This window comes from Ammodytes marinus, assembly GCF_949987685.1.
Source record: "Ammodytes marinus genome assembly, chromosome: 2".
Taxonomy (NCBI): Eukaryota; Metazoa; Chordata; class Actinopteri; order Uranoscopiformes; family Ammodytidae; genus Ammodytes; species Ammodytes marinus.
The window spans coordinates 21,314,039-21,337,251 of NC_137231.1; the positions used below are offsets into that span (position 1 = coordinate 21,314,039).

Below are 23,213 nucleotides of genomic sequence, written 5' to 3' on the forward strand. Positions count from 1 at the left end.
GAGCCCTATGTATGGTGCTCTGGGGCCTCGACCCTTTACAATTTGGAAGACGGCACTCAAATCTTTCATTAGCAAGTAAGAGGAATGTTCTGTTTTGCCGACCAACGCAAAAGTTCAATTTAACAGTTAACCCCGCTGTTCGCTAAACGAACGGGGCTTAATACGTCACATTGTTCATTGCTCTGATTGGATGTAGTGCTATCAAATTGCGTGCAGTGGTATTTGAAGAGACAAATCTAATTCATGAGAGGCACCTGTTATACCCCTGGCAGGTAAGCCAGGCAGTTTTTCAGGTTAGAGGCCAGTCTAAAAGCAGCATTGCCATCACCCATTGGCAGTACGATGATTGGATATTCAATACGTGTGGAGCTCATGTGCATATTCAAATTCATTTAAAAAGAAACTTGTAATACAAAATGTTTTACTTTTCAAGTATACTTTTACTATGTAAAGTTTTATTGTGGTAGGAGTAAAGGAAAAAATTAAGCCTATTTGGGTTTATTTTGGGCGTGTACGATTAGTGTATAGCTCATTTGTATATTAAAATAAATTTTCAAAGAAACTTGTAATACAAAACATTTAAATTTTCATGGATACTTTCATTGTGTAAAGTTTCATTTTGATAGGAGTAAAGGAAAAAAATAGCCCCATTGGGATTTATTGGTGTCTCGCCTTATTGGCACACATCTCGGATTGATGAGAATTAAACATATTTCCCCAACTAGGATTTCTTAGGACTTTTAGTATGTTGTTCTGGACACCTCATAGAAAGTATCTGAGCTGAAAAAAATTCTTTTACAATTTATTCTATTTTTGGCCCCAAAATGCCTTACTTTGCCTGGCCTAAAAGAGATTCCTAAACATCTCTCAAGAAAATGTATTTCATTACATATGATACTATCCCTTTATTGAATAAGGGCCCAGATAACTTACTCTGTGAGAAGTAAGTTTATGGATAAATGCCTAGTGCCTACAGTGCACTACAGGTACACAATGCCCTTTGATGTCTCCTGAAACTTCACTCAGCTTCTGCACATTTAGTTCTCAACAGGTCAAGGGTGTTTTTTTGTTTTGTCTTGTTTTGTATTGTCAGCGATGGTTTCTCAGAATGTTTCCTTGCCTTCGCTTCATTATTTTCTTTTGGCTGTGAGTCAAGTTTGAAATTTTTTTCAAGACTGGGCTCCCCTTCTCTTGACCTTGTAGACTTGTTATGTGTTCAGCCTTTGTATGTGATTGAGGAATGCTCTGAGCACCATGTAAATATATGCGTGCACAGACGAGCACAGGCTGTAAATGAACTGAACATGCAAATAATTTTTTTCCCCCCGTCAGTCAGCAACAAGGTTTATCTCTCCAAAAACCCAATTATACCAGATAATTATTACCCAGAGTGCTCTCTGGAAGTTTCTATGTTGGCTGACCACAGCAGTCAGCAAGGCAATTCATCTGTACTCACACACACAGGCTTGCATACATATCGTTTTGTTGTCTCAGCCAACAGCCATACTGCAGGGTCTCTCCTAATATTCTGCATATGCGGTATAAGTGACAATTTGTGCACATTAAAGCATTTTCAGTCCTCAGTGAACTGTGAAATTAGCAGATTTTGTTTTGCCTACAGTGGATACATTTATTGTGTGTGTGGGAATATGATGTGTGTATTATAAGCATCTAAGTATGTTTGTAAGTGTCTAATCAAGAGTGTTTACAGTGGCTAGGTCTTAGCGTTGATCGAGAACAAATCACCTTACTTGTGGCTGTCATTTGTTTTTTTAGCAACAGAGGAAATCTCCTTATTAAAGTTCATAATATGTTCAATCTCACACACTTTTATGGATTTCAAACCCACATGCACACGCTCACAACAGGATCTTAAATCCTTGTTAGGGTACAAGCAAATGTATACAGCTGCTAGCCAAGCACTGCAGGGACTTAACACATTTTAATTAGCCCCCATTGTTTCTACATTTAACATGAGCTCAGCCTATTTTGCTCAGCAGACATACTCATTGACAGCTTGTTCTAACGTAAAGTCTTCAAATGTAATAAAATAAAAGCAGTCATTACTTGCCACTTAAAATTCTTAGAATTCCAAGTGACGAGACAGGATTTGGAGGCATACCGACACAATTGCAGATCAGTGAACTAATCATTCAAATCCTATACATCAAAACATATCCAGTCCACACTGTAGGTTTACAATACTGAGCTTGCATACTTATATGCACAGACGTGAAACATATCCATACATATTTTTTTTGGGCATTCTCTTCTTTCGGAACTCTTTTTCTTAGTTTACCTTCAGACTCCATTTAAAGCAAAACACTAAATGTATTCTACATTGAAAATCGACAGTGGCCGTAAGGAGAAGTATATCATCTGCATTATGATTGCTAACTGTTGGAATTAACAATCTAAACCAATAGACCTTTGCTAATTTTCCATTTGTTGATTTAAAATGCCAACATACTGTACATAATTGCCTGTCAATACCTACAGTCCCCTCCAATAGTATTGGAACGGTGATGCCAATTACTTTATTTTTGCTGTAGACTGGAAACATTTGGGTTTGACACCAAAAGATGAATATGAGACAATAGATAGAACATTTCGGCTTTCATTTCCAGGTATTTACATCTGGATCTGATACAAAACTGAGATGATAAACTTAAGTATAAACTTAAAATAAATTAAAGTGAATAAAACCTAATATGTTGCCGCTAATCCTTCGCTTGCAATAACTGCATCAAGCCTGTGACCCATTGACATCACAAAACTTTTGCATTCTTCTTTTGTGATGCTTTTCCAGGCTTTCACTGCAGCCTCTTTCAGTTGCTGTTTGTTTTGGGGGGTTACTCCCTTCAGTCTCCTCTTTAGCAGGTAAACTGCATGCACTATAGCGTTTAAGTCTGGAGATTGACTTGGCCAGTCTAAAACCTTCCACTTCTAGCCCCTGATGAACTATACGTACCTATTATCTTTGGGTGCCAAAAAGTCAATGTGTGCTGCTGTGTTCCTCTCCTCATGCAGTTTCACAGTGTTGACTCTCCAAACTCCTCTCTTACCCTCTTACCTCTTTGCAGCGCGCCGATGTGGGACTGTCTGCCCTGACCATCACGCCTGAGCGAGAGAGTGTGGTGGACTTCACCACACGCTACATGGATTATTCTGTGGGCGTTCTGCTGCGCAAGGCTGAGCGCACCGTGGACATGTTTGCCTGTCTGGCGCCCTTTGACCTGTCACTGTGGGCGTGCATCGCGGGCACCGTTCTCCTCGTTGGCATCCTGGTGTACCTGCTGAACTGGCTCAACCCACCCCGGCTACCCATGGGTTCCTCGACAACACTATACAATTCCATGTGGTTCGTGTACGGCTCCTTTGTCCAACAAGGTAAGGAACTAATGGGGATAGAGGGAGTGGAAAGTGGGGAAAAAGAGGGAAAAAATGGGGATATGCATGTCTCTGGAATTCTGATGGCAGGGATTGACAACCAACCATTCCTCCAAAAGTTGTATTTTCTGTCTTAACATGTTGGTAAAAAAATCTCCCATAGGTGTTCAATTGACTTAGACTTTAGACTTTTTTTTGTCCCCAATGGGAAATTCTTTTTCACTTCACAGTACATTTAAGTTGAGATATGGTAACTTGGAATGCCATAACATTATTATTTACATTGTTCTCAAGCCCTTCAGTCTCCCCATACATGGCTCAATGGAGGGTTCACATCAGGATAGACATGTTTCATCATAGGATAAAGGTGATCATTCAGAACATCTTTGTGGTTAACTTTCCCTCAAAGGGGATAAGTGGACCCGATCTACTTTGACATGTATTTGCTCACTGCCTGATTTTTTGCAGCTATGTAGTTTCGCTTTATGTAGTTGTCAATGGACTGTTTTCTTCTTAGACAGTCTGATCATGTCTCGCATCGACATTCTCTGTCACCTTAGGAAGAGTTGTTTCTCATTAGGTATCGCAGTAATGCACAAGCGCCACAGTCATCGAACGTGCGCTGTTGACGACTGTTTCCGACTGTTTCTGACCCAATTTACTCATGGTTTTCCGATAGCTCTAAATGCAGATGTCACTTTAATCATTTGTTCCTATTGTAACCCTAAACCAGTTTAGTCAATGTCCCAACAATGCACCCTCTTTCAAACTCACGTCAGGTCTTTTTGTCTTGCCATCTACCACAGTAGTTAAGCAGCTATAACCTCAGACGGGAAAACAGAGACGAATGATCCCAATCTTTAATGTAAAAGTCCTAGACTTTGCTCCCCCCACTTTCAAAGCAGAACAACTCCCTATATGGCTTCTGTCCACTTTGGGGACTGGTAAAATAGTTGACAATGAACAAAATGTGTGCCGCAATAATGTAGTTTAAAGTAAAGTTTAGGAAACATATTTACGTAAAATAGGTTTGTTTGATCTTTCATTGCACATGAAAAGGCCCATTATAGAATGAGACATCTTTTGTAGCCCCAGCAGGCAACCAGAAGGTGCACAGTTGTGTTTTTGTTAAAAATACTTTTCAATAATATCATCTTTTACAACATCATTTAGGTGCAGGCTACGAGACACAGTTAATGTAGAGAGACAATGTCAGGGGAGTGATGCTTAGATGTTGTGATGGTGATTGCCAAAGCAATCTAATGTCAACAATGTGATAATAGCTGTCCTCTGGGTGTCATAAGTGTGGGATGACCTTTCATGTTTGAGCACAGTAAGTCAAATGAGAACAATAGCGAGGAGAGATTTTGTTCCACATGGATTGGGTGGAGGATAATGACCTCATCCTTGTTATCTACCACAATATTTTCCAGAATCCGCCTGCTGTGCTCAGGTGTGGAGACCAGACTATTGACACCTAGGGAAGGATTTAAATTTCATCAGTGCAGAATTGTAGCCGTAATGGGTAGAGGAAAGGGCAATCAGAACAGGGAAAAAATAGGCTCACATAAAACGTGTGTGTGCATTGTGTTTTCCAAATTGTTTGTGTGTTTCATAGAGTATCTTAATCTCTATGGGGTTCAATGTGAAAGACAGAAACTAAATATGTCCAGTCTCATAGGCTCATTCTTGTGTTTAGTCTTTGCAGAGGTGTGTGTTGTTTGTAGCAACAAAAAAAGAATATCAGCTATTTTCCAATGAGTAAAGTATGCTCTCGCTTTCATGCTCCAAGACTTGCAATAATTAATTTAAACTCTATTGATTATGCACATTTTTGGTTTGGTTTTTAACGCTGCTTTCAGGCCCTGAATAAGCAACTGATGAGCATTCTACCAGTTGGTAAATAATCCTCCATCTTGTGCTGCAGCTAATGGTGGTAATGATGATGATGATACATGCTAATTGCTGTTTGATATTTGCAATCGTTTTTCTTTTTTGTTGTAATTAACATCTCAGTCATGGCATCATTAGAGAGAAAGAGAGATAATCTAATTATTCAAGACTTGGTCTGCTTGTATGGTTCTTTGATGGTAATTTACTGCACATTTTGTGATTTTTTTTTTGTGTGGCATCAGGTGCACCTTGTACATGTGAGAGGAGTTGTGCTTTAGCCACAGGTCATTTGTTTCTGATTTGGCTAGTCCAGAAATATCTCTTCACATAATCAATTGAGCATGAACAGGCTTCTACTCTCGCACTGTGACAGAAGCAAAGGGCCTCAGGAAATACAGTCAAATAGTATGAAATCAGATTGGGGCTGGGTAAAAGTCTTTGCGCACCTTGTATAAACCAACACATAAGGGGATGTGAAATGGCAAGTGGTAGTAGCACAACCACTCTACTTGCATTTGGGGAGTAAGAAATACATTGTAACAAGATGTGATTATCTGTATCCCCTGGCCTGCGTCCTCAACAGCCTTTAGTGTGCATGCCTCCCAAATCACCTTTTTGGAAAAAAAGGTAGAGGAGATTAAAGCTATCTCTCTCTCTCTCTCTCTCTCTCTCTCTCTCTCTCTCTCTCTCTCTCTCTCTCTCTCTCTCTCTCTCTCTCTCTCTCTCTCTCTCTCTCGAGTCCCATACATTTTATTTGAACATCGTTTGGCTGTAAAATGCTTGCCTCACACAGTGGTCAGTGAACTGATACACTTGGTACAGCTGAATGGGAACGGTGATGTGTCAGAGGGGACAACACTATGTTTTGCTAATGGTTTTTCTCTTCTCTTTTTGCGTTGAAAATGTGTATCACTGCACCCTAAGCTTGCCTGGATGCATCACTGAACAAACGTTTATTTCCTACAAAGTGTGTGTATGTACTTTGAGAGTTTTTAATCATAGAACTGAACAATTGAACACTCTAGCCAACTTTCTCCGGATACTCTGGAATACACAGGATGTGTCCGCTCTGATCTGAGGACAGTCAAGCTAGTAAGCCTAGATACAGGTAGAGAGTGGATTGGCTTTCTGAAGTGACTAGAGGTGACTGAATGACAAGTGATGCTGTGCTGGTCATATTAAGAAGTGCCCCGGCGCCAACTGTAAGCCACTCAGTGCTGACGTGGTATCAGCGCTTGTGTGAATACTCAAAGGGATGTGTCCCATAGCAACACACCAAAAAAAAAGTGCTATGAAAGCGCTAATTTTAAGGTAAACAAAGAAAACTGTTTTGGATGATTAGTTATGCTTGATTTAAAAAAGCCACAATCACAGGTTAAGAAAAAAGAAAATGCATAAACACACAACAGTTATTTCACTTTCCCCATGCATGTCCATAATGTCCCAGACCTCTGTTGGTTCACCCTGAAATATAACCCTCAGGGGAATTTTGATTCAGATGCATAGACACACACGGCCACAGCAGGAGGGAGCTGGAGATGAGGGATGAGAGGGAATAGTCAAACATGACACCAGATCCTTTGCTATTGGCTGGGTCACTTTGACAGTGCGAGGATGAGAGGAGGAAGAGAAAAGGTACAGAGGGAATACACTGATTTACTCTCAAGCCATTCTCTTTTCTTTTCTTCCCTCTCCCTCTCTCTCCCTTTGGTGATTTTTTTTGCTGTCCACTATCCTGTCTTATACTTCCATTGTGCTCACTTTGCTCTCTTGTTTTGTGTATTTTTGTCTGCTCTGTTTATCAGCTTTTGTGTCTCCTACTATGCTTTTTCTCTTCACTTATTCCCTTATGCTCATTAGGTCCAGAAAGGTATTTCCTTATTGACAGGCTGTTTACAACTTCACCGATTAGTCTGTCAGTCTGGCCTATGTGTGTTTGTTTGACACATAAAGGAAGCAGGAGAGGTAATAGGAAATGTGTTAAAAAATTCAAGGAGAACTAAAGAGACACAATGGGAAGGACTGCATCCCACAAAATCACTTTACCGCTACATCAAAGGCCTAGCGGAATTGCTGTGATTTGGTTTTATCATCCACCAGCCTTGAAGTATCTCCTCAAACCAAATAACCCCAAAATAAACTGTTGTACACAGAACTAGCTTAAACATGAAGTATCACAAGTCTTACATCCGTTCATTCTAAACCTGAGTTTAATAATTGTGAGCCAACATTAATGACGGCACAACGCTGTGATTGACGACCTCCAGTCTTTAAAAAAAGAGGCAGCAAAGGAGATTGCACATAAATGTATACAATGCTTGCTTTACAAGCGACCAATCAGGAAAAGGGTATAAACTGGATATACAGCACACTCATTTAGAACAAGGTCACACACACACAAACCACTGTGGCAATAAGTTGCACATACTCTCAGTTACAATTTTGTCGGAGAGAACTGTAAAGCCAAGCAGTCATTGGTACAAAAGATGATTAAAAGCGCTATAGAAATTAGAATGTTGCATGTGTAGGGAAGACACATGTAGACTATATCAAAGTTGAACTCCAACTTTATCTGAAAAAAACAGCCATTGGCAGAGAGACCATATCAGCACAAATCTGACCTGGATGCTGTTCATAACTTGATTCTGCCTTTGGTCACACTCCACATGTCTTCTTTTGAAAAGCCGATCACATCTCCAGTGCTGCCAACCCAAATGTAATCTGGGGTGTTCCAGCAGCGAACAGAACTATGAGGGGGGAAAATCTGCAGGTCGTCACAAATTAAATTAGAGCTTGAAAGAGAATAAAGTATATGCAAGAAGGGTGTGTGTGTGTGTGTGTAGAGGGGATGATGTAGGATAGAGAGGATATAGAGTTGAAGAGGATGTGAAATGTTTCCTAAGGAGATTAATGTTCAGCTTCAGTTGGGTTAGTCTCTGGCAAAAGGCTGATGTCGGTGACTCATTCCAATATTTTGTCACAGCCAGGAGGGAGGTGAGTCAAGTTTGGGAAGAGTGATTACCTGGGCACATTATAAGGAGAGCCAAGCAGACAACATTGGCAGAGTCCATGGGCCATTGACAGCTTGGTATGTTGAGCCCGGAGAGATTGGGGATAGGCACTCATTTGCAGTTTTGCTGCACACTATGTTCTGGATTTGAAATGAGGCACCACAGGCAGTCAGTGTTGGTGGGGGGAGGTGGGGGAGCAGTTTGACAAAGGTGACATACAAGACGTTTGGGAGATGGACAAACAAGACAGCCTGCAACACTTTGGATAAGTTGTGGGGAGGCAGGGCAGAAGGAAGGTGTACTATACCTTTAGACAGAAGTTTCAACAGCTGAGCAGAAGTGCTGTCAAGGAAGTGCCTAGTTCATTCAGTGTTGTGGATAATTGGAAACCAGCAGGAACAGAAAAAAACAACAGCCTGTTAAGTGGATTAAACACTTTTCCATGGATATTGGAGACAGAATAAAAACCAAAGGCACATTTGGGGGGACCATTTATTACTGTGTTTAAGTCTAAATATGGGGAACTCTGTAGGATGTTCCAAGTCAACGCAGTAATGATGCAATCCATTTGTGATCCATTGCTTTAAAAGCTAAAACTCAAAGCGTGACCAGTAAAACACAAGACTAGGAAGGAAGAAAGAAAAGATAAAACACCAGGAGGCTGATACATACTGTTGCAGTATAAAGGAAAGTGTGGAGATGAATCGGCAGTTCAAAGCAAACCCTCTTGTTGTTGAGAGAGCTTTCTGGGGCCTGTTGCACACTGAAAGCTTGGGTCTGAAGTGCCCTCAGGTGTTGCTCGGCCGATGTGTACCACAGCCAGAGAGCATCTGCAACAGATTGGATCTAAAGATAGACTGCAACAACTGTGATATTACTTCTTCTTTTTTTCAAGTTTGGTGCAAAGCTGTACTTTCTGAGCAAGAAGAAAGCTGAAGTGGCCACAGTTATCAAATGGACCGTGAACTTTGCTGTAATTGGAAGGTTTCAAACAGGCGACAGAAGTTGGCAGCTAAAAGGAAGCATATCTGCTGATGTGTAACCTGTGCAGGAGGGGCTGATGAGGTACTGTTACACAAGTCGGACTTGTTGAAGAGAGAGAAAAGTTTCCCCAGAGATAGAGTCAATAGATAAACTAAGACTGTGAGAGTAGGTACGTTTCCCCGTTCCTCCATCCCACTTCCTGTTTCCATGCTTTCTCTGCTGCCCCCTTTCCTCTGTGCCCTCTCCTGACTCCTACATTTTTGCCAACGATGTTCGAGCTGAAGTAGAACAGTCAAAAGCAAAAACTCTACTTTCACATAGAATTTTTTGTCTTTTCCCAGTCACTCTCTGTGTCTCGCTATCTGTTGTTCTCCCCTAATGAATGTCCTTATCAGTAGGGGAGGAGAAAGACACCGCGGAGAAACAGACTGTTTTTGTGGGTGTGCGCGCAAATGTGTGTGTGATCTTAGCATGAGGCCTCACTGTCAGCGTGAGTGCTATACTATTTCTCAATTAAAGCTCACTTTGTTGGGAGATACATACGCAGACACTCACACACACACACACACACACACACACACTGTGGATGACTTGTTTTTTTTCTGTATGAAGAAATTGAAAAGATAAACAAACACGAGCGCAGAAGGAGGGGCCACAGGCCACACTACACTTTCATCTCTCCATCTGCTGCTCTAAACATCTCTCTTTCCCTTTCTTTTTTTTTTTATGTTCTTCTCACACTCTCGGCTCGTCCTCTTTGCCCCCTGTCCCCTCCTGTGCTTCTATATGAATGCATATGCAGTGTCTTCTCACAGCCTTGTCTGGCCGCCAATGTAGAAAAAACACCCAAATGTTTCTCTGTTCCAGTCCCCTTTTCTTTATTTCATGCCTCCTTCCCTCAGTTCTCTCTATTCTCCCATTTCTTCTACTTTACTTGCTGAGTTTTCTGACTGTGAGTCGCGTTTACACTCAGCAGTCCCCATTCTCACACTCTTTGTGTCTCTCCCTCCATCGTTATCTCTGTGTCTGCTGCGCCATGCTGCTGAGAAATCCAAAGTTATCATCTTTTCCCTCTTCTCCTTTTCTTTCTTTTTCTCCCTCCCTCCCCTCTCTTTACGACACCCTCTGATCCATTATCCGTCTCTAACGACTTTGTTGTTCTGCTTAAAGTAGTGGACCCAACTCTAGTACGCCCATCCCACCTGACTGTGCCTCTCTCTATCTGCCCTATCCTCTATCTTTTTTTTCTTCATCTTTCTGTTCCTCTCACTAGCTACAGAGATGTGCCACTGTGAAAAGAGACCGTCTCACAGCAGTTCCATTAAATGTATGTCTCTCTCCTGCTCTTTCTTCCACTCTGTGCTCTCTTGTTTCTGTCACAGTTGCTTTCTTCTTTCCTTCCTTTTCCCATTTTTTTCTCTCTCTCTCTCCATTTGCAGAGATTTCACTTGCCCTCCCTCAGTCCAACCATTCTTTATCACTACTCACATGCGCTGAGGTCCAGTGGTGACTAGCTCAGCCACATCCTGTATAAACCTGCTCAAATCCCCTTGGCCCTTCCATATGTTTCTCCATCCATCCGTCTGTCCATCCATCCGGCCACCACGACCTTCCTGCAATTGTGGGAAAAAACTAAAGTACCTTTACTTATGTGCTGTACTTTTAATATGATTTTTGCCTATTTGTACTTTTCTTTGATTTTATTTGTTATGTCCAAAATATATTTACCTTCAAAACACATTAGATATGATACATTATTAAGGATGAACTGCTCAACAGTATTTGTAAGGTGATACCTAGTTATGCATTGGTATGCATAACTAGCTATCAACTAGGTATCATTTACTGTAAAATTATGCTTATATGTTGATTCATATATTTATAAATAACAATCAATATTTTGTATATAGTATAGTAAAAAACAACACTTTGACAGGAGACATTCTGCTTAGTGAGATATTTTACCTTTAAGTTAGTTTTTTTGCTGAAAATGCTTCTGTGCTATTACTTGTAATTGCTACTTTGACTTAAACCTTCCATAACAGAATGATCTTCTGCCACTTGGAGGCAGAGGCAACCAACTGTAAAAGCACCGCTGACATATTATCACCCTTTAAGTTGATATGGTGAACCTAACACGTCTAGCAGTTGCAAAGTAATCATTATTAATTTGCAGTATTTTAATCCGCTATGTACGCTCCTCTTTTCTCTTTCACTAACTCCTGAGGGAAATAATTGTCACTCTTGCTGCTAAATGCTCTTCTTTGGGCAGTATAGACGATACCTTTATCCGTCTGCAGTGTGGTCCTGGGCATCTAGCATTATTTGTAGGTTATGCAAACAGTTGCCTGCCGGAAACAAGAATAAAGATATCAAATATTCTACAAGCTCCATGGAGCTGAAGGGAGCTGCAGAGTCTGATGCAAAAAGTCAAGTGATACATCGATTGTATAGGAATATAGATTGTAGCCACTTTAAGGAACGGGATGTAGATACTTCCTCCCCCACTACATCTCCAGTAGTTTCCTTCCAATAATCCTTAACAATGTGGTGACATGGGAAATGGCCAAACTATTAATATATTTGCAGCTTAAAGTTGGATTTGGGCAGCTTCATCATATTTCTTTGCTTGCTAAAATACCAGCAAAGATGACAGATTCAAACTGAATATGTATTATTCAACATTTTCAGTCCTTGCACTAACCGAATGAAATGTGCCTCCTGACTGTGTTTTGATTGTCGTCAAAGGGCCACCGTTCTGGAGCCCTATGAGCCTTCAACTTTAATTACCCTCTTTTCTCCCGCTGGTGGAGACAGGAGCTGCAGCCACCAGCTGAAATATATATTCATATTGCCCAGCATGCTTGCGTTATACAAGTCAATGTGTAATGTATGTGTTGACTCTCACATGCTGTTAAGGCCATCTCTCTCTCTCTCTGACTTTCTTTCTATCTATCTCTCTCTCTTTCCCTCTCTCCGCGTTAAATGTTTAATCACCCTGGTTAAGTTGCATGAACACAGTGTCCCCGCTGTTGTGCGACCGTAAATGTCACATTCAGCGGGAGCCCATAAAGAGAGAGATGGGGACAGATAGACTGAGAGATTCACCGCAAACATTGGCACAGTGAAATCCTCTTTAAATTACAATATATACTGTATACTGTGTGTGTGTGTGTATATATAGCACTCCACCTAGCAAAATTATATATTTGTGTGTGTGTGTGTGTATGTGTGTTTTTTTTGTGTGTGTCTAGGCAGCTCTGAGGCCAGATTAAATTGGCTGGCCTTTTTTCACCCACATTATTTCACCAGGGATTCAGACAAGCAACAGCTAGCAGGGACATTAATGAGTAAGGTGCTTTATTGTATAATACAAGAATATGTTGGTAACTACCTCAGATAAACAGACCAAGTGAATTCTGTTTATTTCCCAATGAATGCTTTGCAAAGGTCAGGCTTTGAGCAGAATGCAGCTAGAATAAACAATAGATTTAATTGCTTCATGATTGATGTTGTTCCCAGAATAACTTTTCCTCTGAACTTTAATTAATGGGTATCTAATGGGTACATAAAGAAAGTTTAGGTAGTAAACTACCTAAAAAGTAAATGAAATATATTTGAAAACTCGACAAATTGGATAAGACTCTTAGCAATTGCATTTCTACCGACTCAGGATCAATAAGACATGGAGAATGATGCAAACTTTGTCTGGAACCTGTCAAACATAGTTAGAGACAAAGGATAGATACTGTTTCCTTTTGTTTCATCAACAAAAGGCGTGGCAACACAGGAAGTCCTGACTTCCCTTAATGACCCTCAGTGAATCCAGATAATTGCTAGATTTATGTGATCATTTATGTTAACAAGGCAGTAGTCTCCCTTACCAACCCAGCAGCAAAACACCAAAACACTTCAGAAGATAAGCCGGTCAAACGAGATAAAACAGCGGGCGAGCGGGATGCTGCACACCTTGTTAGACACCTTGTTAGTGCTCAGTCAGTCATTAAAGTGACTGCTGAGTCAGGACTATATCATAATAGAGAACAATTGGAAAGAAAAGTCAGAAGGGCTTAAGTTTTCAGAGTGGCCAAACCAACATGATTACTTGTGTTAAAATGAATACACGACACTGTAGTGAAATGGCGAGGGAGGAAAGGACTGGAAACAATGATGTGGGGCAAGAAGAAGTCTGAGCAAGTAATGACACACTGCTGTACCTCTTTACATCAATCTTGTGGGGGCACAGATATGTCATACTAGCAGTTGTAAGGCTAAACATGTGAATCAAATGCTAATTTTAATTGACATTACTTGTGATCAGATAGTTGAGCTGATTAATCGTGAGAGGTGAGTCTCTGTAATGGTGGGTGTCTGATTTTTAAAGTTGCGAAAGGTCTTCCTGTCAGTGCAGTTGCCTACATTACAATTATGGATTGTATTTATCCTCATGTTACATATATCATGGAGGTACTTGTGTTGCAATAACTTTGTTAACTTGTGTTAACCGAAATTAGATGGCACTGTATGGATTTATTGCACACATAATAGTCCAAGCTGGTTTATAATCGTCACTTTGCGCAGTGAAGATGAGAATATATTAGCACCTCTATTAGCCTTAGCATTGATGTAATATTCACTGAAGATATTTGCCTCTATTTAATTTGTTCTACTGAGAACCTGTTTAACTTGTCCTACAGCACCAACATTGATGATTACTGGATTAATACATTATCAGGCATGAATGACATCATTTTTATTTTCTGTTTACAGTTATTGAGCTAAAATTGCATAGCCCAATTCGAAGAACCGATAAGCCAACTAATGCTGTTATATAAAAGTACAACTTTGTGCTGAATTACTGTATATCGCTGGTAGACCATGAAGATTATAAATGCAGTAATGAAGACATTTCTTTATTTACTTGCACTTAACTCCCTTAATATTTATGAACATTGTACCAATTGTACCAGTTTTTTATGTGTTTGCCGTAAAAGAGTCTCATTCGTGTTCTTGTCGTGAGGCTTCTCTTTTTGTTGTTGTTTTTAAATAGAACAAACATGTTCCGTGACTGTCTTTTTTATTTGCTCTTATTGTAGCAGTGACTAACTGAACTGGAAGATTATAAGAGCTCATTCTGCTGCAGGGCTATGTACAACACATTTAAAAAGGGAGGGTTAAGTGATGTAATGTAATGCATACTATGTTTTCCTCATATATAGTTCAGATGAATGAAAGGGCCTGCAACCTCGTTGTTTTCAGCCCCTTAAGCAAAGAGTCGGGCCTTATGGTATGCACTCTACCCAGTGCCCAGTGTGCACTGTGACTTTTTACCATAACCTTTGGAAAATGCTATATAATTAATGATGTACTTACTCACTTACTTACTAACATACTTACTTAGGAGTGTAATAGTGTGTTGAAGTGTAGGATAATAGTTTCTCTTTGATAAGAGAGAGCACTTGTTAACACTAGTCTCAGAAGGTGTTGCACATCTACAGTACATTCGTTTTCACATTAACCTTTTGTTCTCTGGAGATGAGGACCACTTCACAGCCTAATGAAATCTGGCAAAATGCGATTATGCACTCAAATCTATAAAAAAAAGAAAAAAGACCCGGCTCACTTTTAGCCAACCAGGGTATTAATTGGTGTCCATGCTGGGTTCCCTTAAAACATAATTATATTAAACTCTGTGCCCATTCATATCTAATTCCTGGCCCAAATACCATTTTACAGGCTTCGAAGACTTGTTGGATTTTCTGAGCGAGTATTCGAATACTTGTTCTAAGAACACACTTTTAAAAATAACAATAATAATCCCAATGCACTCAATGAAACCGAGTGTGTGAGCCGAGACAGCAAGCTGCGTAGTTTGTTGATGCTTTAATAACTTTTTAATGGTAATAAATGAGGATTTCCTTAGTTTTTCCCGTAGAAGCGAACAGCTATTGTTCCATTCCAAATCATTTCTCCCTACTGTGCTTAGTGCCACTTTTAGTTTGCGTCGCTCTGGTAACATCACACACGTAGACTACAGCTGATATCACCGGTTGTGCTTTGAAAGGTCATCGGCCAACTAGGTCAAAGTTCAAATAATTCAATAATATAGTTTAAATGAACGTCTTATTTGTATTTTACAATTGTTGTATAAATTGTGTATCTAGACATTATTTTCTGACTAAATATGTTGCAGTTTGAGCTACTTTTGCAAAAACAAAAAAATCTGAATACTGAATTGAGCTTCAACAAACTAATTCTCGGATATTCGAATAATTCGGACCAGCCCTAGTAATAATGGCAGTGAAACAATCAATCAATCAATCAATCAATCAATCAATCAATCAATCAATCAATCAATCAATCAATCAATCAATCAATCAATCAATCAATCAATCAATCAATCAATCAATCAATCAATCAATCAATCAATCAATCAGCTTTATACGAGGGACTCGAGGTCCATTTAAAGGCCAGGACACACCAGCCCGATAATCGCTGTCGTCAAAAAAAAAGACGAATCTGTTTGGTGTGTGCCGTGACGTCGGCCGACGTAGAGGTCGTCGGGCTTGTTTTGAGCCTGTGGGCCGCCGATTGAACATGTTCAATCGGCGGCCGACCGTCTTTCATTTGGAGCAATTTGATTTGTGGAGGGCTAGCGAATCAGTGAAGCCCGGAAGTGAGGCGGGTAGCACAAACAGCTAACAACAGCTGGCCATCGTTTTAATGTGTTTGTTCGTTTCGTTTTGCGAGTACTCACATGCATCAACCCTTGTTGACTGCTCGACACCATGCTCGACACTCTCTGCTAAAAATTGTGCTCTTATGGTCCATAAATATAAATACGTATTTCTATCTATGTTTATGCTCTAGAGAGATGTCCAATCATTTCCGGCTTTCGTATTTTTTCGGGCCACAATACAGATTAGCGCCGCCTGCTGTTGTGGAGACATTACGTCCCGCGAGCGTACGGAAAATAAACAGTCGTCTCGGTGTGTTCTTTGGCCCCGACGGGAAGACTGGAGCTTCCTGAAACGGCCGATTCCATTTTTTGCGTAGTCGGAACATGTCGGACTGGTGTGTCCTGGCCTTAAAAGACATACCATACAGATCCAAAATGGGCGAAGAGGAGACTAAGGCTGAGGACAATGTAGACTTTAACTTAACGGAACAATGGTAGCAAAAAATAAAGTGAGGTATATAGAGAAACTTTGCAGAGACAGCGAGAGCTCAACGTGTGGGGATGAGATGTCAAGAAACTGAGTGACAGACTTGCTGTCATCCGTCTCCTCTGTCCTCTGAGAGTTGTTTGCGAGATGGAGGAGAAGTCAAACAATGATAATTCTGAATTCTAAAACAGATTTGCTGTGTGTGTGTGTGTGTTTTAAAAGTCTCACATATGGGTATGTATGCTACTGCTCATTTAATATCTGCTACAATTAAGATTTCATATCATGCTGATATGACTCCTGCATCTGGGTTATGAGAGCACCTTGACAGCTCAGACACACAAGCACGCGCACACACTATATTACTAAACTGCTGAACTATTATTTCACCGCGTTACCCACAAATGTAATATCCTCTTCATGAATATAAGATGTCCCCTTAATGTTAACTATGGTTAATCTTAAAGGCATCCCATGGGGATGTTGGTAGTAGAGTAGAGTTATGATTGCATTCAGTGTTCCCAAAAGATATTGTATGTGAATTGAAGTCTAACAAGCACTCACTGAAACTTAAGATACCCAGTTAAAATTAAGGACCAGGTCAAATGCCCTTATTTTAATCGATTTTTTTTACCGATCATGTTTGTCAAAGGCATACAGCATGTGTAACTTCACTGTGTTACTCTTTAATATAAAAGGCAAATTCTGAAGATGCAATGGTGAAGACACGCTGCCTTTTGAAAAAAAGGGAATGGAGAGCAAGACAAGATGTTGAAAAATAAATGACAGAGGAGGAGGGGAGGGGGTTGTGGGTTGCAGGGTGTGAAATATTGAGAATGACAGGGGTAAAATTGAATATGAGCGACTCAAATAAAATCACTATAAAGTGAAAGAGCTCAGTAATACACACACACACTCGTAGGCGTAAGTGTGTTTGCAAAGGAAGACACACACACAAAGAGATTTCCCTTGTCAAGGGGAAATTGCTGAAAGAGCCATCTGTCAAAAGTTGCACTCAGAGAGGCAACTATTTTCTTATTGGTTTGATAGAACAAGACACGGTCTGCATGCAGTCACCTATAATGAGACCACAGTGCTGCTAACTGAATTCACTGTGCATTTGTGTATTTTGGACACGCGCTCATGTGCCACTGTGTGTTGTTTGGAGAGAAAATGGAGAGTATGCTGGATACAATCTGACTGGCTTTGTATTGTGTCTGTTTTTGTTTTGGTGCAGTGTGTTATCAGAAAGATAAATAGTTACTGTAGGTTTCAGACACCCACAGTAGTTGGAATAGTTTTTGTCTAACATTACATTTTCTTTTATTGCTTCTATTCTGTTAGATGTACTTTGAGATTCAAAACCACAAGGGGGGAAGTATATAATACGCATGTCTAACAGTACAATAACTAGAAATTTTAAAAAATCCAGAGGGAAGTTTTCCTGTTACTATTGTTTCATATTTTTTCCATTAACACCATCTGGGCGAGATATTAAAGGTTCAATAAGCGGAATGGTCAGTTTAGCTAACTTCCTATCAGTGACTGCAGTTAGCAGTCCCCGCCCTCGTCACCACGTCACCACATTACTGCACTGCGGTCTTCAAGCAGCGAGTTATCTTGCATCATCTCAGGTACATAAGTGTGATAAAACATGATAAAAACCATCAAAACAGATATTGGGAAGGATTTTTACCTGCTCCGCCATTGTAGGCCCATACACATTCACCCATCTTTCCTCTGCACGTGCACCGGCAGTGAGACAGGTGCCGGTTTGTAGCGTTCTCTCTTCTGATTGGTTATCAGTAGTGGGATCCCCAAAAAGTTTATTTGCCGATTACATGCAGAGCGAGTGACTGAGAGATCGGCTTTATGAAATGCGCACACTATACAAGTGATCATCACTGTATGAATAAAGAGCGATTAAACACTTTTATCAACATAAATAAATCGCTTACTTCACCTTTTTTTAATGGCTTCATACATCACTACTTTTTGACCAACCTTCAGATATTATGGATTGGCTGTATATTGGTCTATGAAATGTTCTCTTTTTCTGCAGGCAATGGCCCTTTCTTTTGCCCTTTAGACATAAGCGTCTCCAAACATACCCCTGAACCATGAACATGTTTACTCACACACAAAAACAGGCGCACACACACACAACCTTGACTCCCCGTTGGCTGTTATAAGCGTTATGCTATACACAGATTGTATTGATCCACATATAGGAGGCGGGCGGGGAAACACTGCCTGTAAATAAGCTCAAAGAAATTTCTGCTGACCATCATTTTTAAAATTCCTTTCAACTGTGAAGAGGAGGCAAAAGTGCTGATGAGGCTCGAAGAAAGAAGGAGAAAAATGAATGTTTCTGTAATAAGTCCAATGTCAAGCAATTTCTGCATATGGTACACCCACACACACATACACACACACACACTCACACACACACACACACGTACATACACTCAGAGCTGTTCTCGTAGCCCAGCTATTTTAGGAGGGCATTAGGAAGTTGCCAGACTAAGCCATACAGACATACAGATGCTAACACACACACACATACACACACACACACACACACACACACACACACACACACACACACACACACACACACACACACACACACACACACAGAACAAGTGCAGGGTTTTATCACCTGCTCCACACTTGGCCCCAGTGCAGTCTGGGACCTCACTGGCTGCTCTGCCTTCATTCATTCCAGGAAATAAGAAAAAGCTCTCCAAAGCCAAAAAGCTGCCAGTTTTATTGAATGTTTATAAATGATGATGCAGCAACTTGGTCAGAGTGTCACTGAAGGACAGACACACAAACACAAGTAAGTGTGTGTGTGTGTGTGAGTGTGTTAAAGTGTAGGATGAATTTGCCTAATTGTATATTTAGGCAGTGTGACCTCAACTTGAGCAAACCTACTTCAGAGATAGTAACGCAGTGTTAGCAATTGCAATGAGAATTTCACCAGCACCCTTTGCACATGAAAAGTGTTATATTGTTTATTTTAGAACAGTTTTCATAACGTCCGTAGTGCATTTCAGGGATAAAAAGTTGAAGTGAATTATATTTGTGTGTTGAGTAGGTTAAATCTTAATATTCAGCCTTGTGGTCTGCTTTAGCATAGAACCAGGGCCAGGGAAGTGTACCGTGCTTGAGCATGATATACGGAGCACTCACTCTAGTCAAACAAACTAGACTTTAGCAGTCATTCACGCTTGGGCACATTACGATTGCCTAATGTAAGTGTGCTCCTTAGCACCACCATTTGCTGCCAAATTTTAGTCAAACTGGATACATACTGTATATATTAGTTATTATATAATTTCTTAATTGTATTGCATGTTTTGGACACCTATAAGCTTTTTTCCCTAATAGGAAATAATCTGTTACTGGCCATTACATATATAAGGCCTACACCATGGCACTTGGCCAACTAGCACAAAACACAATTAGCTTAAACAGTAAATGCCAATAAGCCATTCATCTTGGGGCTAAATGTTTGGCCATGACAGCATACAAATGGCAGCCAGCTACCAGCAGAAGACACTGTAGCATCTCACAATAATAAACCATTTGCCTCACTGGTTCATAGCCATTGAGCCTAACATTTTAAAGAGACTGATGAGTCATATCGAAAACATAAATATGCAGATTCATTAGAACATGACAAGGGACATATTTTCTCATATTTGTATATTATCAGCTGGCCATTGAATAGGTGTATTGTCTTTGCAGGCAGATAAAGAGAATATCATTTCTTAATAACTTACATTTGAAAACAATCAAAGCTGCACTACACAGTAAAACAAACCCAAACCAAGAGCCACAGTTTGAAAGACAACTGTAATCGATACAGCTCACTTCAGATTCTTACTTCCCTTAGTCTGTGATAGGAGACCCTAGGTTCTGAAGTCCGTGTTTCAGCTATCTCCATATATTGGAAATGTGTTTGTGCCTGTCTGAGTTGCAGTGGGAATGAGTAAGCTGTTTGGCTACAGTGTGCTGCTGTCTGTGAAACCATTGACTTTTCCGATGTAGTTCTTTCCCAGAATGACATCATTACAAGCAACATTTTAAAGCCAGAGAGAGAGAGAGAGAGAGAGAGAGAATGCAACAGACAGTCAGAGAGGGAGACCTAAAGCAAACTGCCACAAAAATCGATTAACAAAGTTGCTTTTTCCAATTCATTTCAGTTCTCTGTAAATGGGCATCAGAACAGTCTCCTCTCCTATGTCGAGATGTGAAACATGAACCATTCTGTTTTCCATAGGGACAAGGAGGGTGAAATTAAATAATGTTAAGTGTTTGGTTCCCCTTATTGCACAGTATGTAGACATACAGTATCTCACAAAAGTGAGTACACCCCTCACATTTCTTCAAATATTTCATTATATCTTTTCATGGGACAACACTGAATAAATGACACTTTGATACAATGTAAAGTAGCGTGTGTACAGCTTATATAACAGTGTAAATTTACTGTCCCCTCAAAATAACTCGACACACAGCCATTAATGTCTAAACTGCCGGTTGCAAAAGTGAGTACACCCCTGAGTTAAAATGTCCAAATTGGGCCCAAAGTGTCAATATTTTGTGTGGCCACCATTATTTTCCAGTACTACCTTAACCGTCTTGGGCATGGAGTTCACCAGAGCTTCACAGGTTGCCACTGGAATCCTCTTCCCCTCATTCATGACAACATCACGGAGCTGGTGGATACTGGAGACCTTGCGCTCCTCCATCTCCTGTTTTAAGAAGCCCCAAAGATGCTCAATAGGGTTTAGGTCTGGGGACATGCTTGGCCAGTCCATAACCTTTACCCTCAGCTTGTTTAGCAAGCCAGTGGTCGTCTTGGAAGTGTGTTTGGGTTCATTATCATTTTGCAGTACTGCCTTGCGGCCCAGTTTACGGAGGGAGGGGATCATGTTCTGCTTCAGTATGTCACAGTACATGTTAAGATTCAATGAACTGTAGATCCCCAGTGCTGGCAGCACTCATGCAGCCCCAGACCATGACACTCCAACCACCATGCTTGACTATAGGCAAGACACACTTGTCTTTGTACTCCTCACCTGGTTGCTGCCCCATACTCTTAACACCATCTGAACCAAATAAGTTTATCTTGGTCTCATCAGACCACAGGACATGGTTGCAGTGATCCATGTCCTTAGTCTGCTTGTCTTCAGCAAACTTTTTGTGGGGTTTCTTGTGCATCATCTTTAGAATAGGTTTCCTTCTGGGACGACAGCCATGCAGACCAGTATGATGCAAAGTGCGGCGTATGGTCTGAGCACTGACAGGTTGACCCCCCACCACTTCAAGCCCTGCGGCAATGCTGGCAGTATTCATACGTCTATTTTCCAAAGCCAACCTCTCGGTATGACACTGAAAATGTGCACTCAACCTTCTTAAACTGGGCCGCAGGGCAGTATTGCAACATGATAACGACCCCAAACACACCTCCAAGACGACCAGTGGCTTGCTAAAGAAGCTCAGGGTAAAGGTTATGGACTGGCCAAGCATGTCTCCAGCCATAAACCCTATTGAGCATCTTTGGGGCTTCTTAAAACGGGAGATGGAGGAGCGCGAGGTCTCTAATATCGACCAGCTCTGTGATGTCATCATGAATAGGTGGAAGAGGGTTGCAGTGGGAACCTGTGAAGCTCTGGTGAACTCCATGCCCAAGAGGGTTAAGGTAGTGCTGGAAAATAATGGTGGCCACACAAAATATTGACACTTTGGGCCCAATTTGGACATTTTCACTCAGGGGTGTACTCACTTTTGTTGCCTTCAGTTTAGACATTAATGGCTGTGTGTCGAGTTATTTTGAGGCGACAGTAAATTTACACAGTTATATAAGCTGTACACACGCTAATTTACATTGTATCAAAGTGTCATTTCTTCAGTGTTGTCCCATGGAAAGATATAATAAAATATTTGAAGAAATGTGAGGGGTGTACTCACTTTTGTGAGATACTGTAAGCACAAAGAGCCTTGCTCTGTTTTGCTCACATGGAGACAAAGCTGATATCTGCTTGGTGAGCACGCTCCAAAGCGCAGCTAAGTGAGGGAATAATTTGCATTTCAATCTTTTAATTTGCTCCCCTTTTGTGAAATTGACCCGACTTCCTTGAGCTTACTGCAGTGAGCGCAAAACCCCATTTCCTCGTACGCCCTAAGGGTGATTTCCTTACAATTTGGTTATCTTTTTTTTTCAACTCCTATTGAAACTCATATTCCTATTACACACATTGAACTCTTGTGGGTTTTCAACTGAAGTCATAACATTTTACACTCAAAATGTTCAAGTGCAAATATTGAGGTGACGAAATACCAAACAGAGAGGAGACAGAAATCCCCTCTGAATAGCCTTTTGTTTACCTGCCCATAGTGCTTTTTATATGTAACAAAAGACCCTTTCGCGTTACATTTGTTTTGGTATTTTTCCAAATGTGGTCTATTTTGGCTTGCATCTAATCCTGCAAAGTACAATGTTGTTGTTAAGGGAAACATTTGCGCAGACTATAAGGTTTAGAAAACTTTACTGCATTGTGATAACACATTCTTATATAATACATTTAACACAATTACATTGGCAAAATGTTTGATAAGCAATCAGCCTTTGATTTAGATTTTTTTTCTCCAAATTCAATTACCAAAAAAGTCACAATTGAATAGAACCTCATAACTTTTACAATTACTGTTATATAAAAAAAAATCTAAATAATCATTAATGTTGTGAACCAGTTGA

At 40.5% G+C, this 23,213-nt stretch overlaps 1 protein-coding gene across 2 annotated transcripts in view; it reads left to right on the plus strand.

Moving 5' to 3' along the window:
* grid2 (glutamate receptor, ionotropic, delta 2) overlaps positions 1-23,213 on the plus strand; it is a gene marked incomplete at both ends in the record, with an annotated part of 478,613 nt that overhangs the window by 374,582 nt on the left and 80,818 nt on the right. For both annotated transcript variants that reach the window (XM_080044597.1, XM_080044598.1), the window contains one exon: positions 3,084-3,390. In XM_080044597.1, coding sequence (XP_079900723.1) covers positions 3,084-3,390 — 307 coding nt within the window. The remainder of the gene's footprint in view (positions 1-3,083; positions 3,391-23,213) is intronic.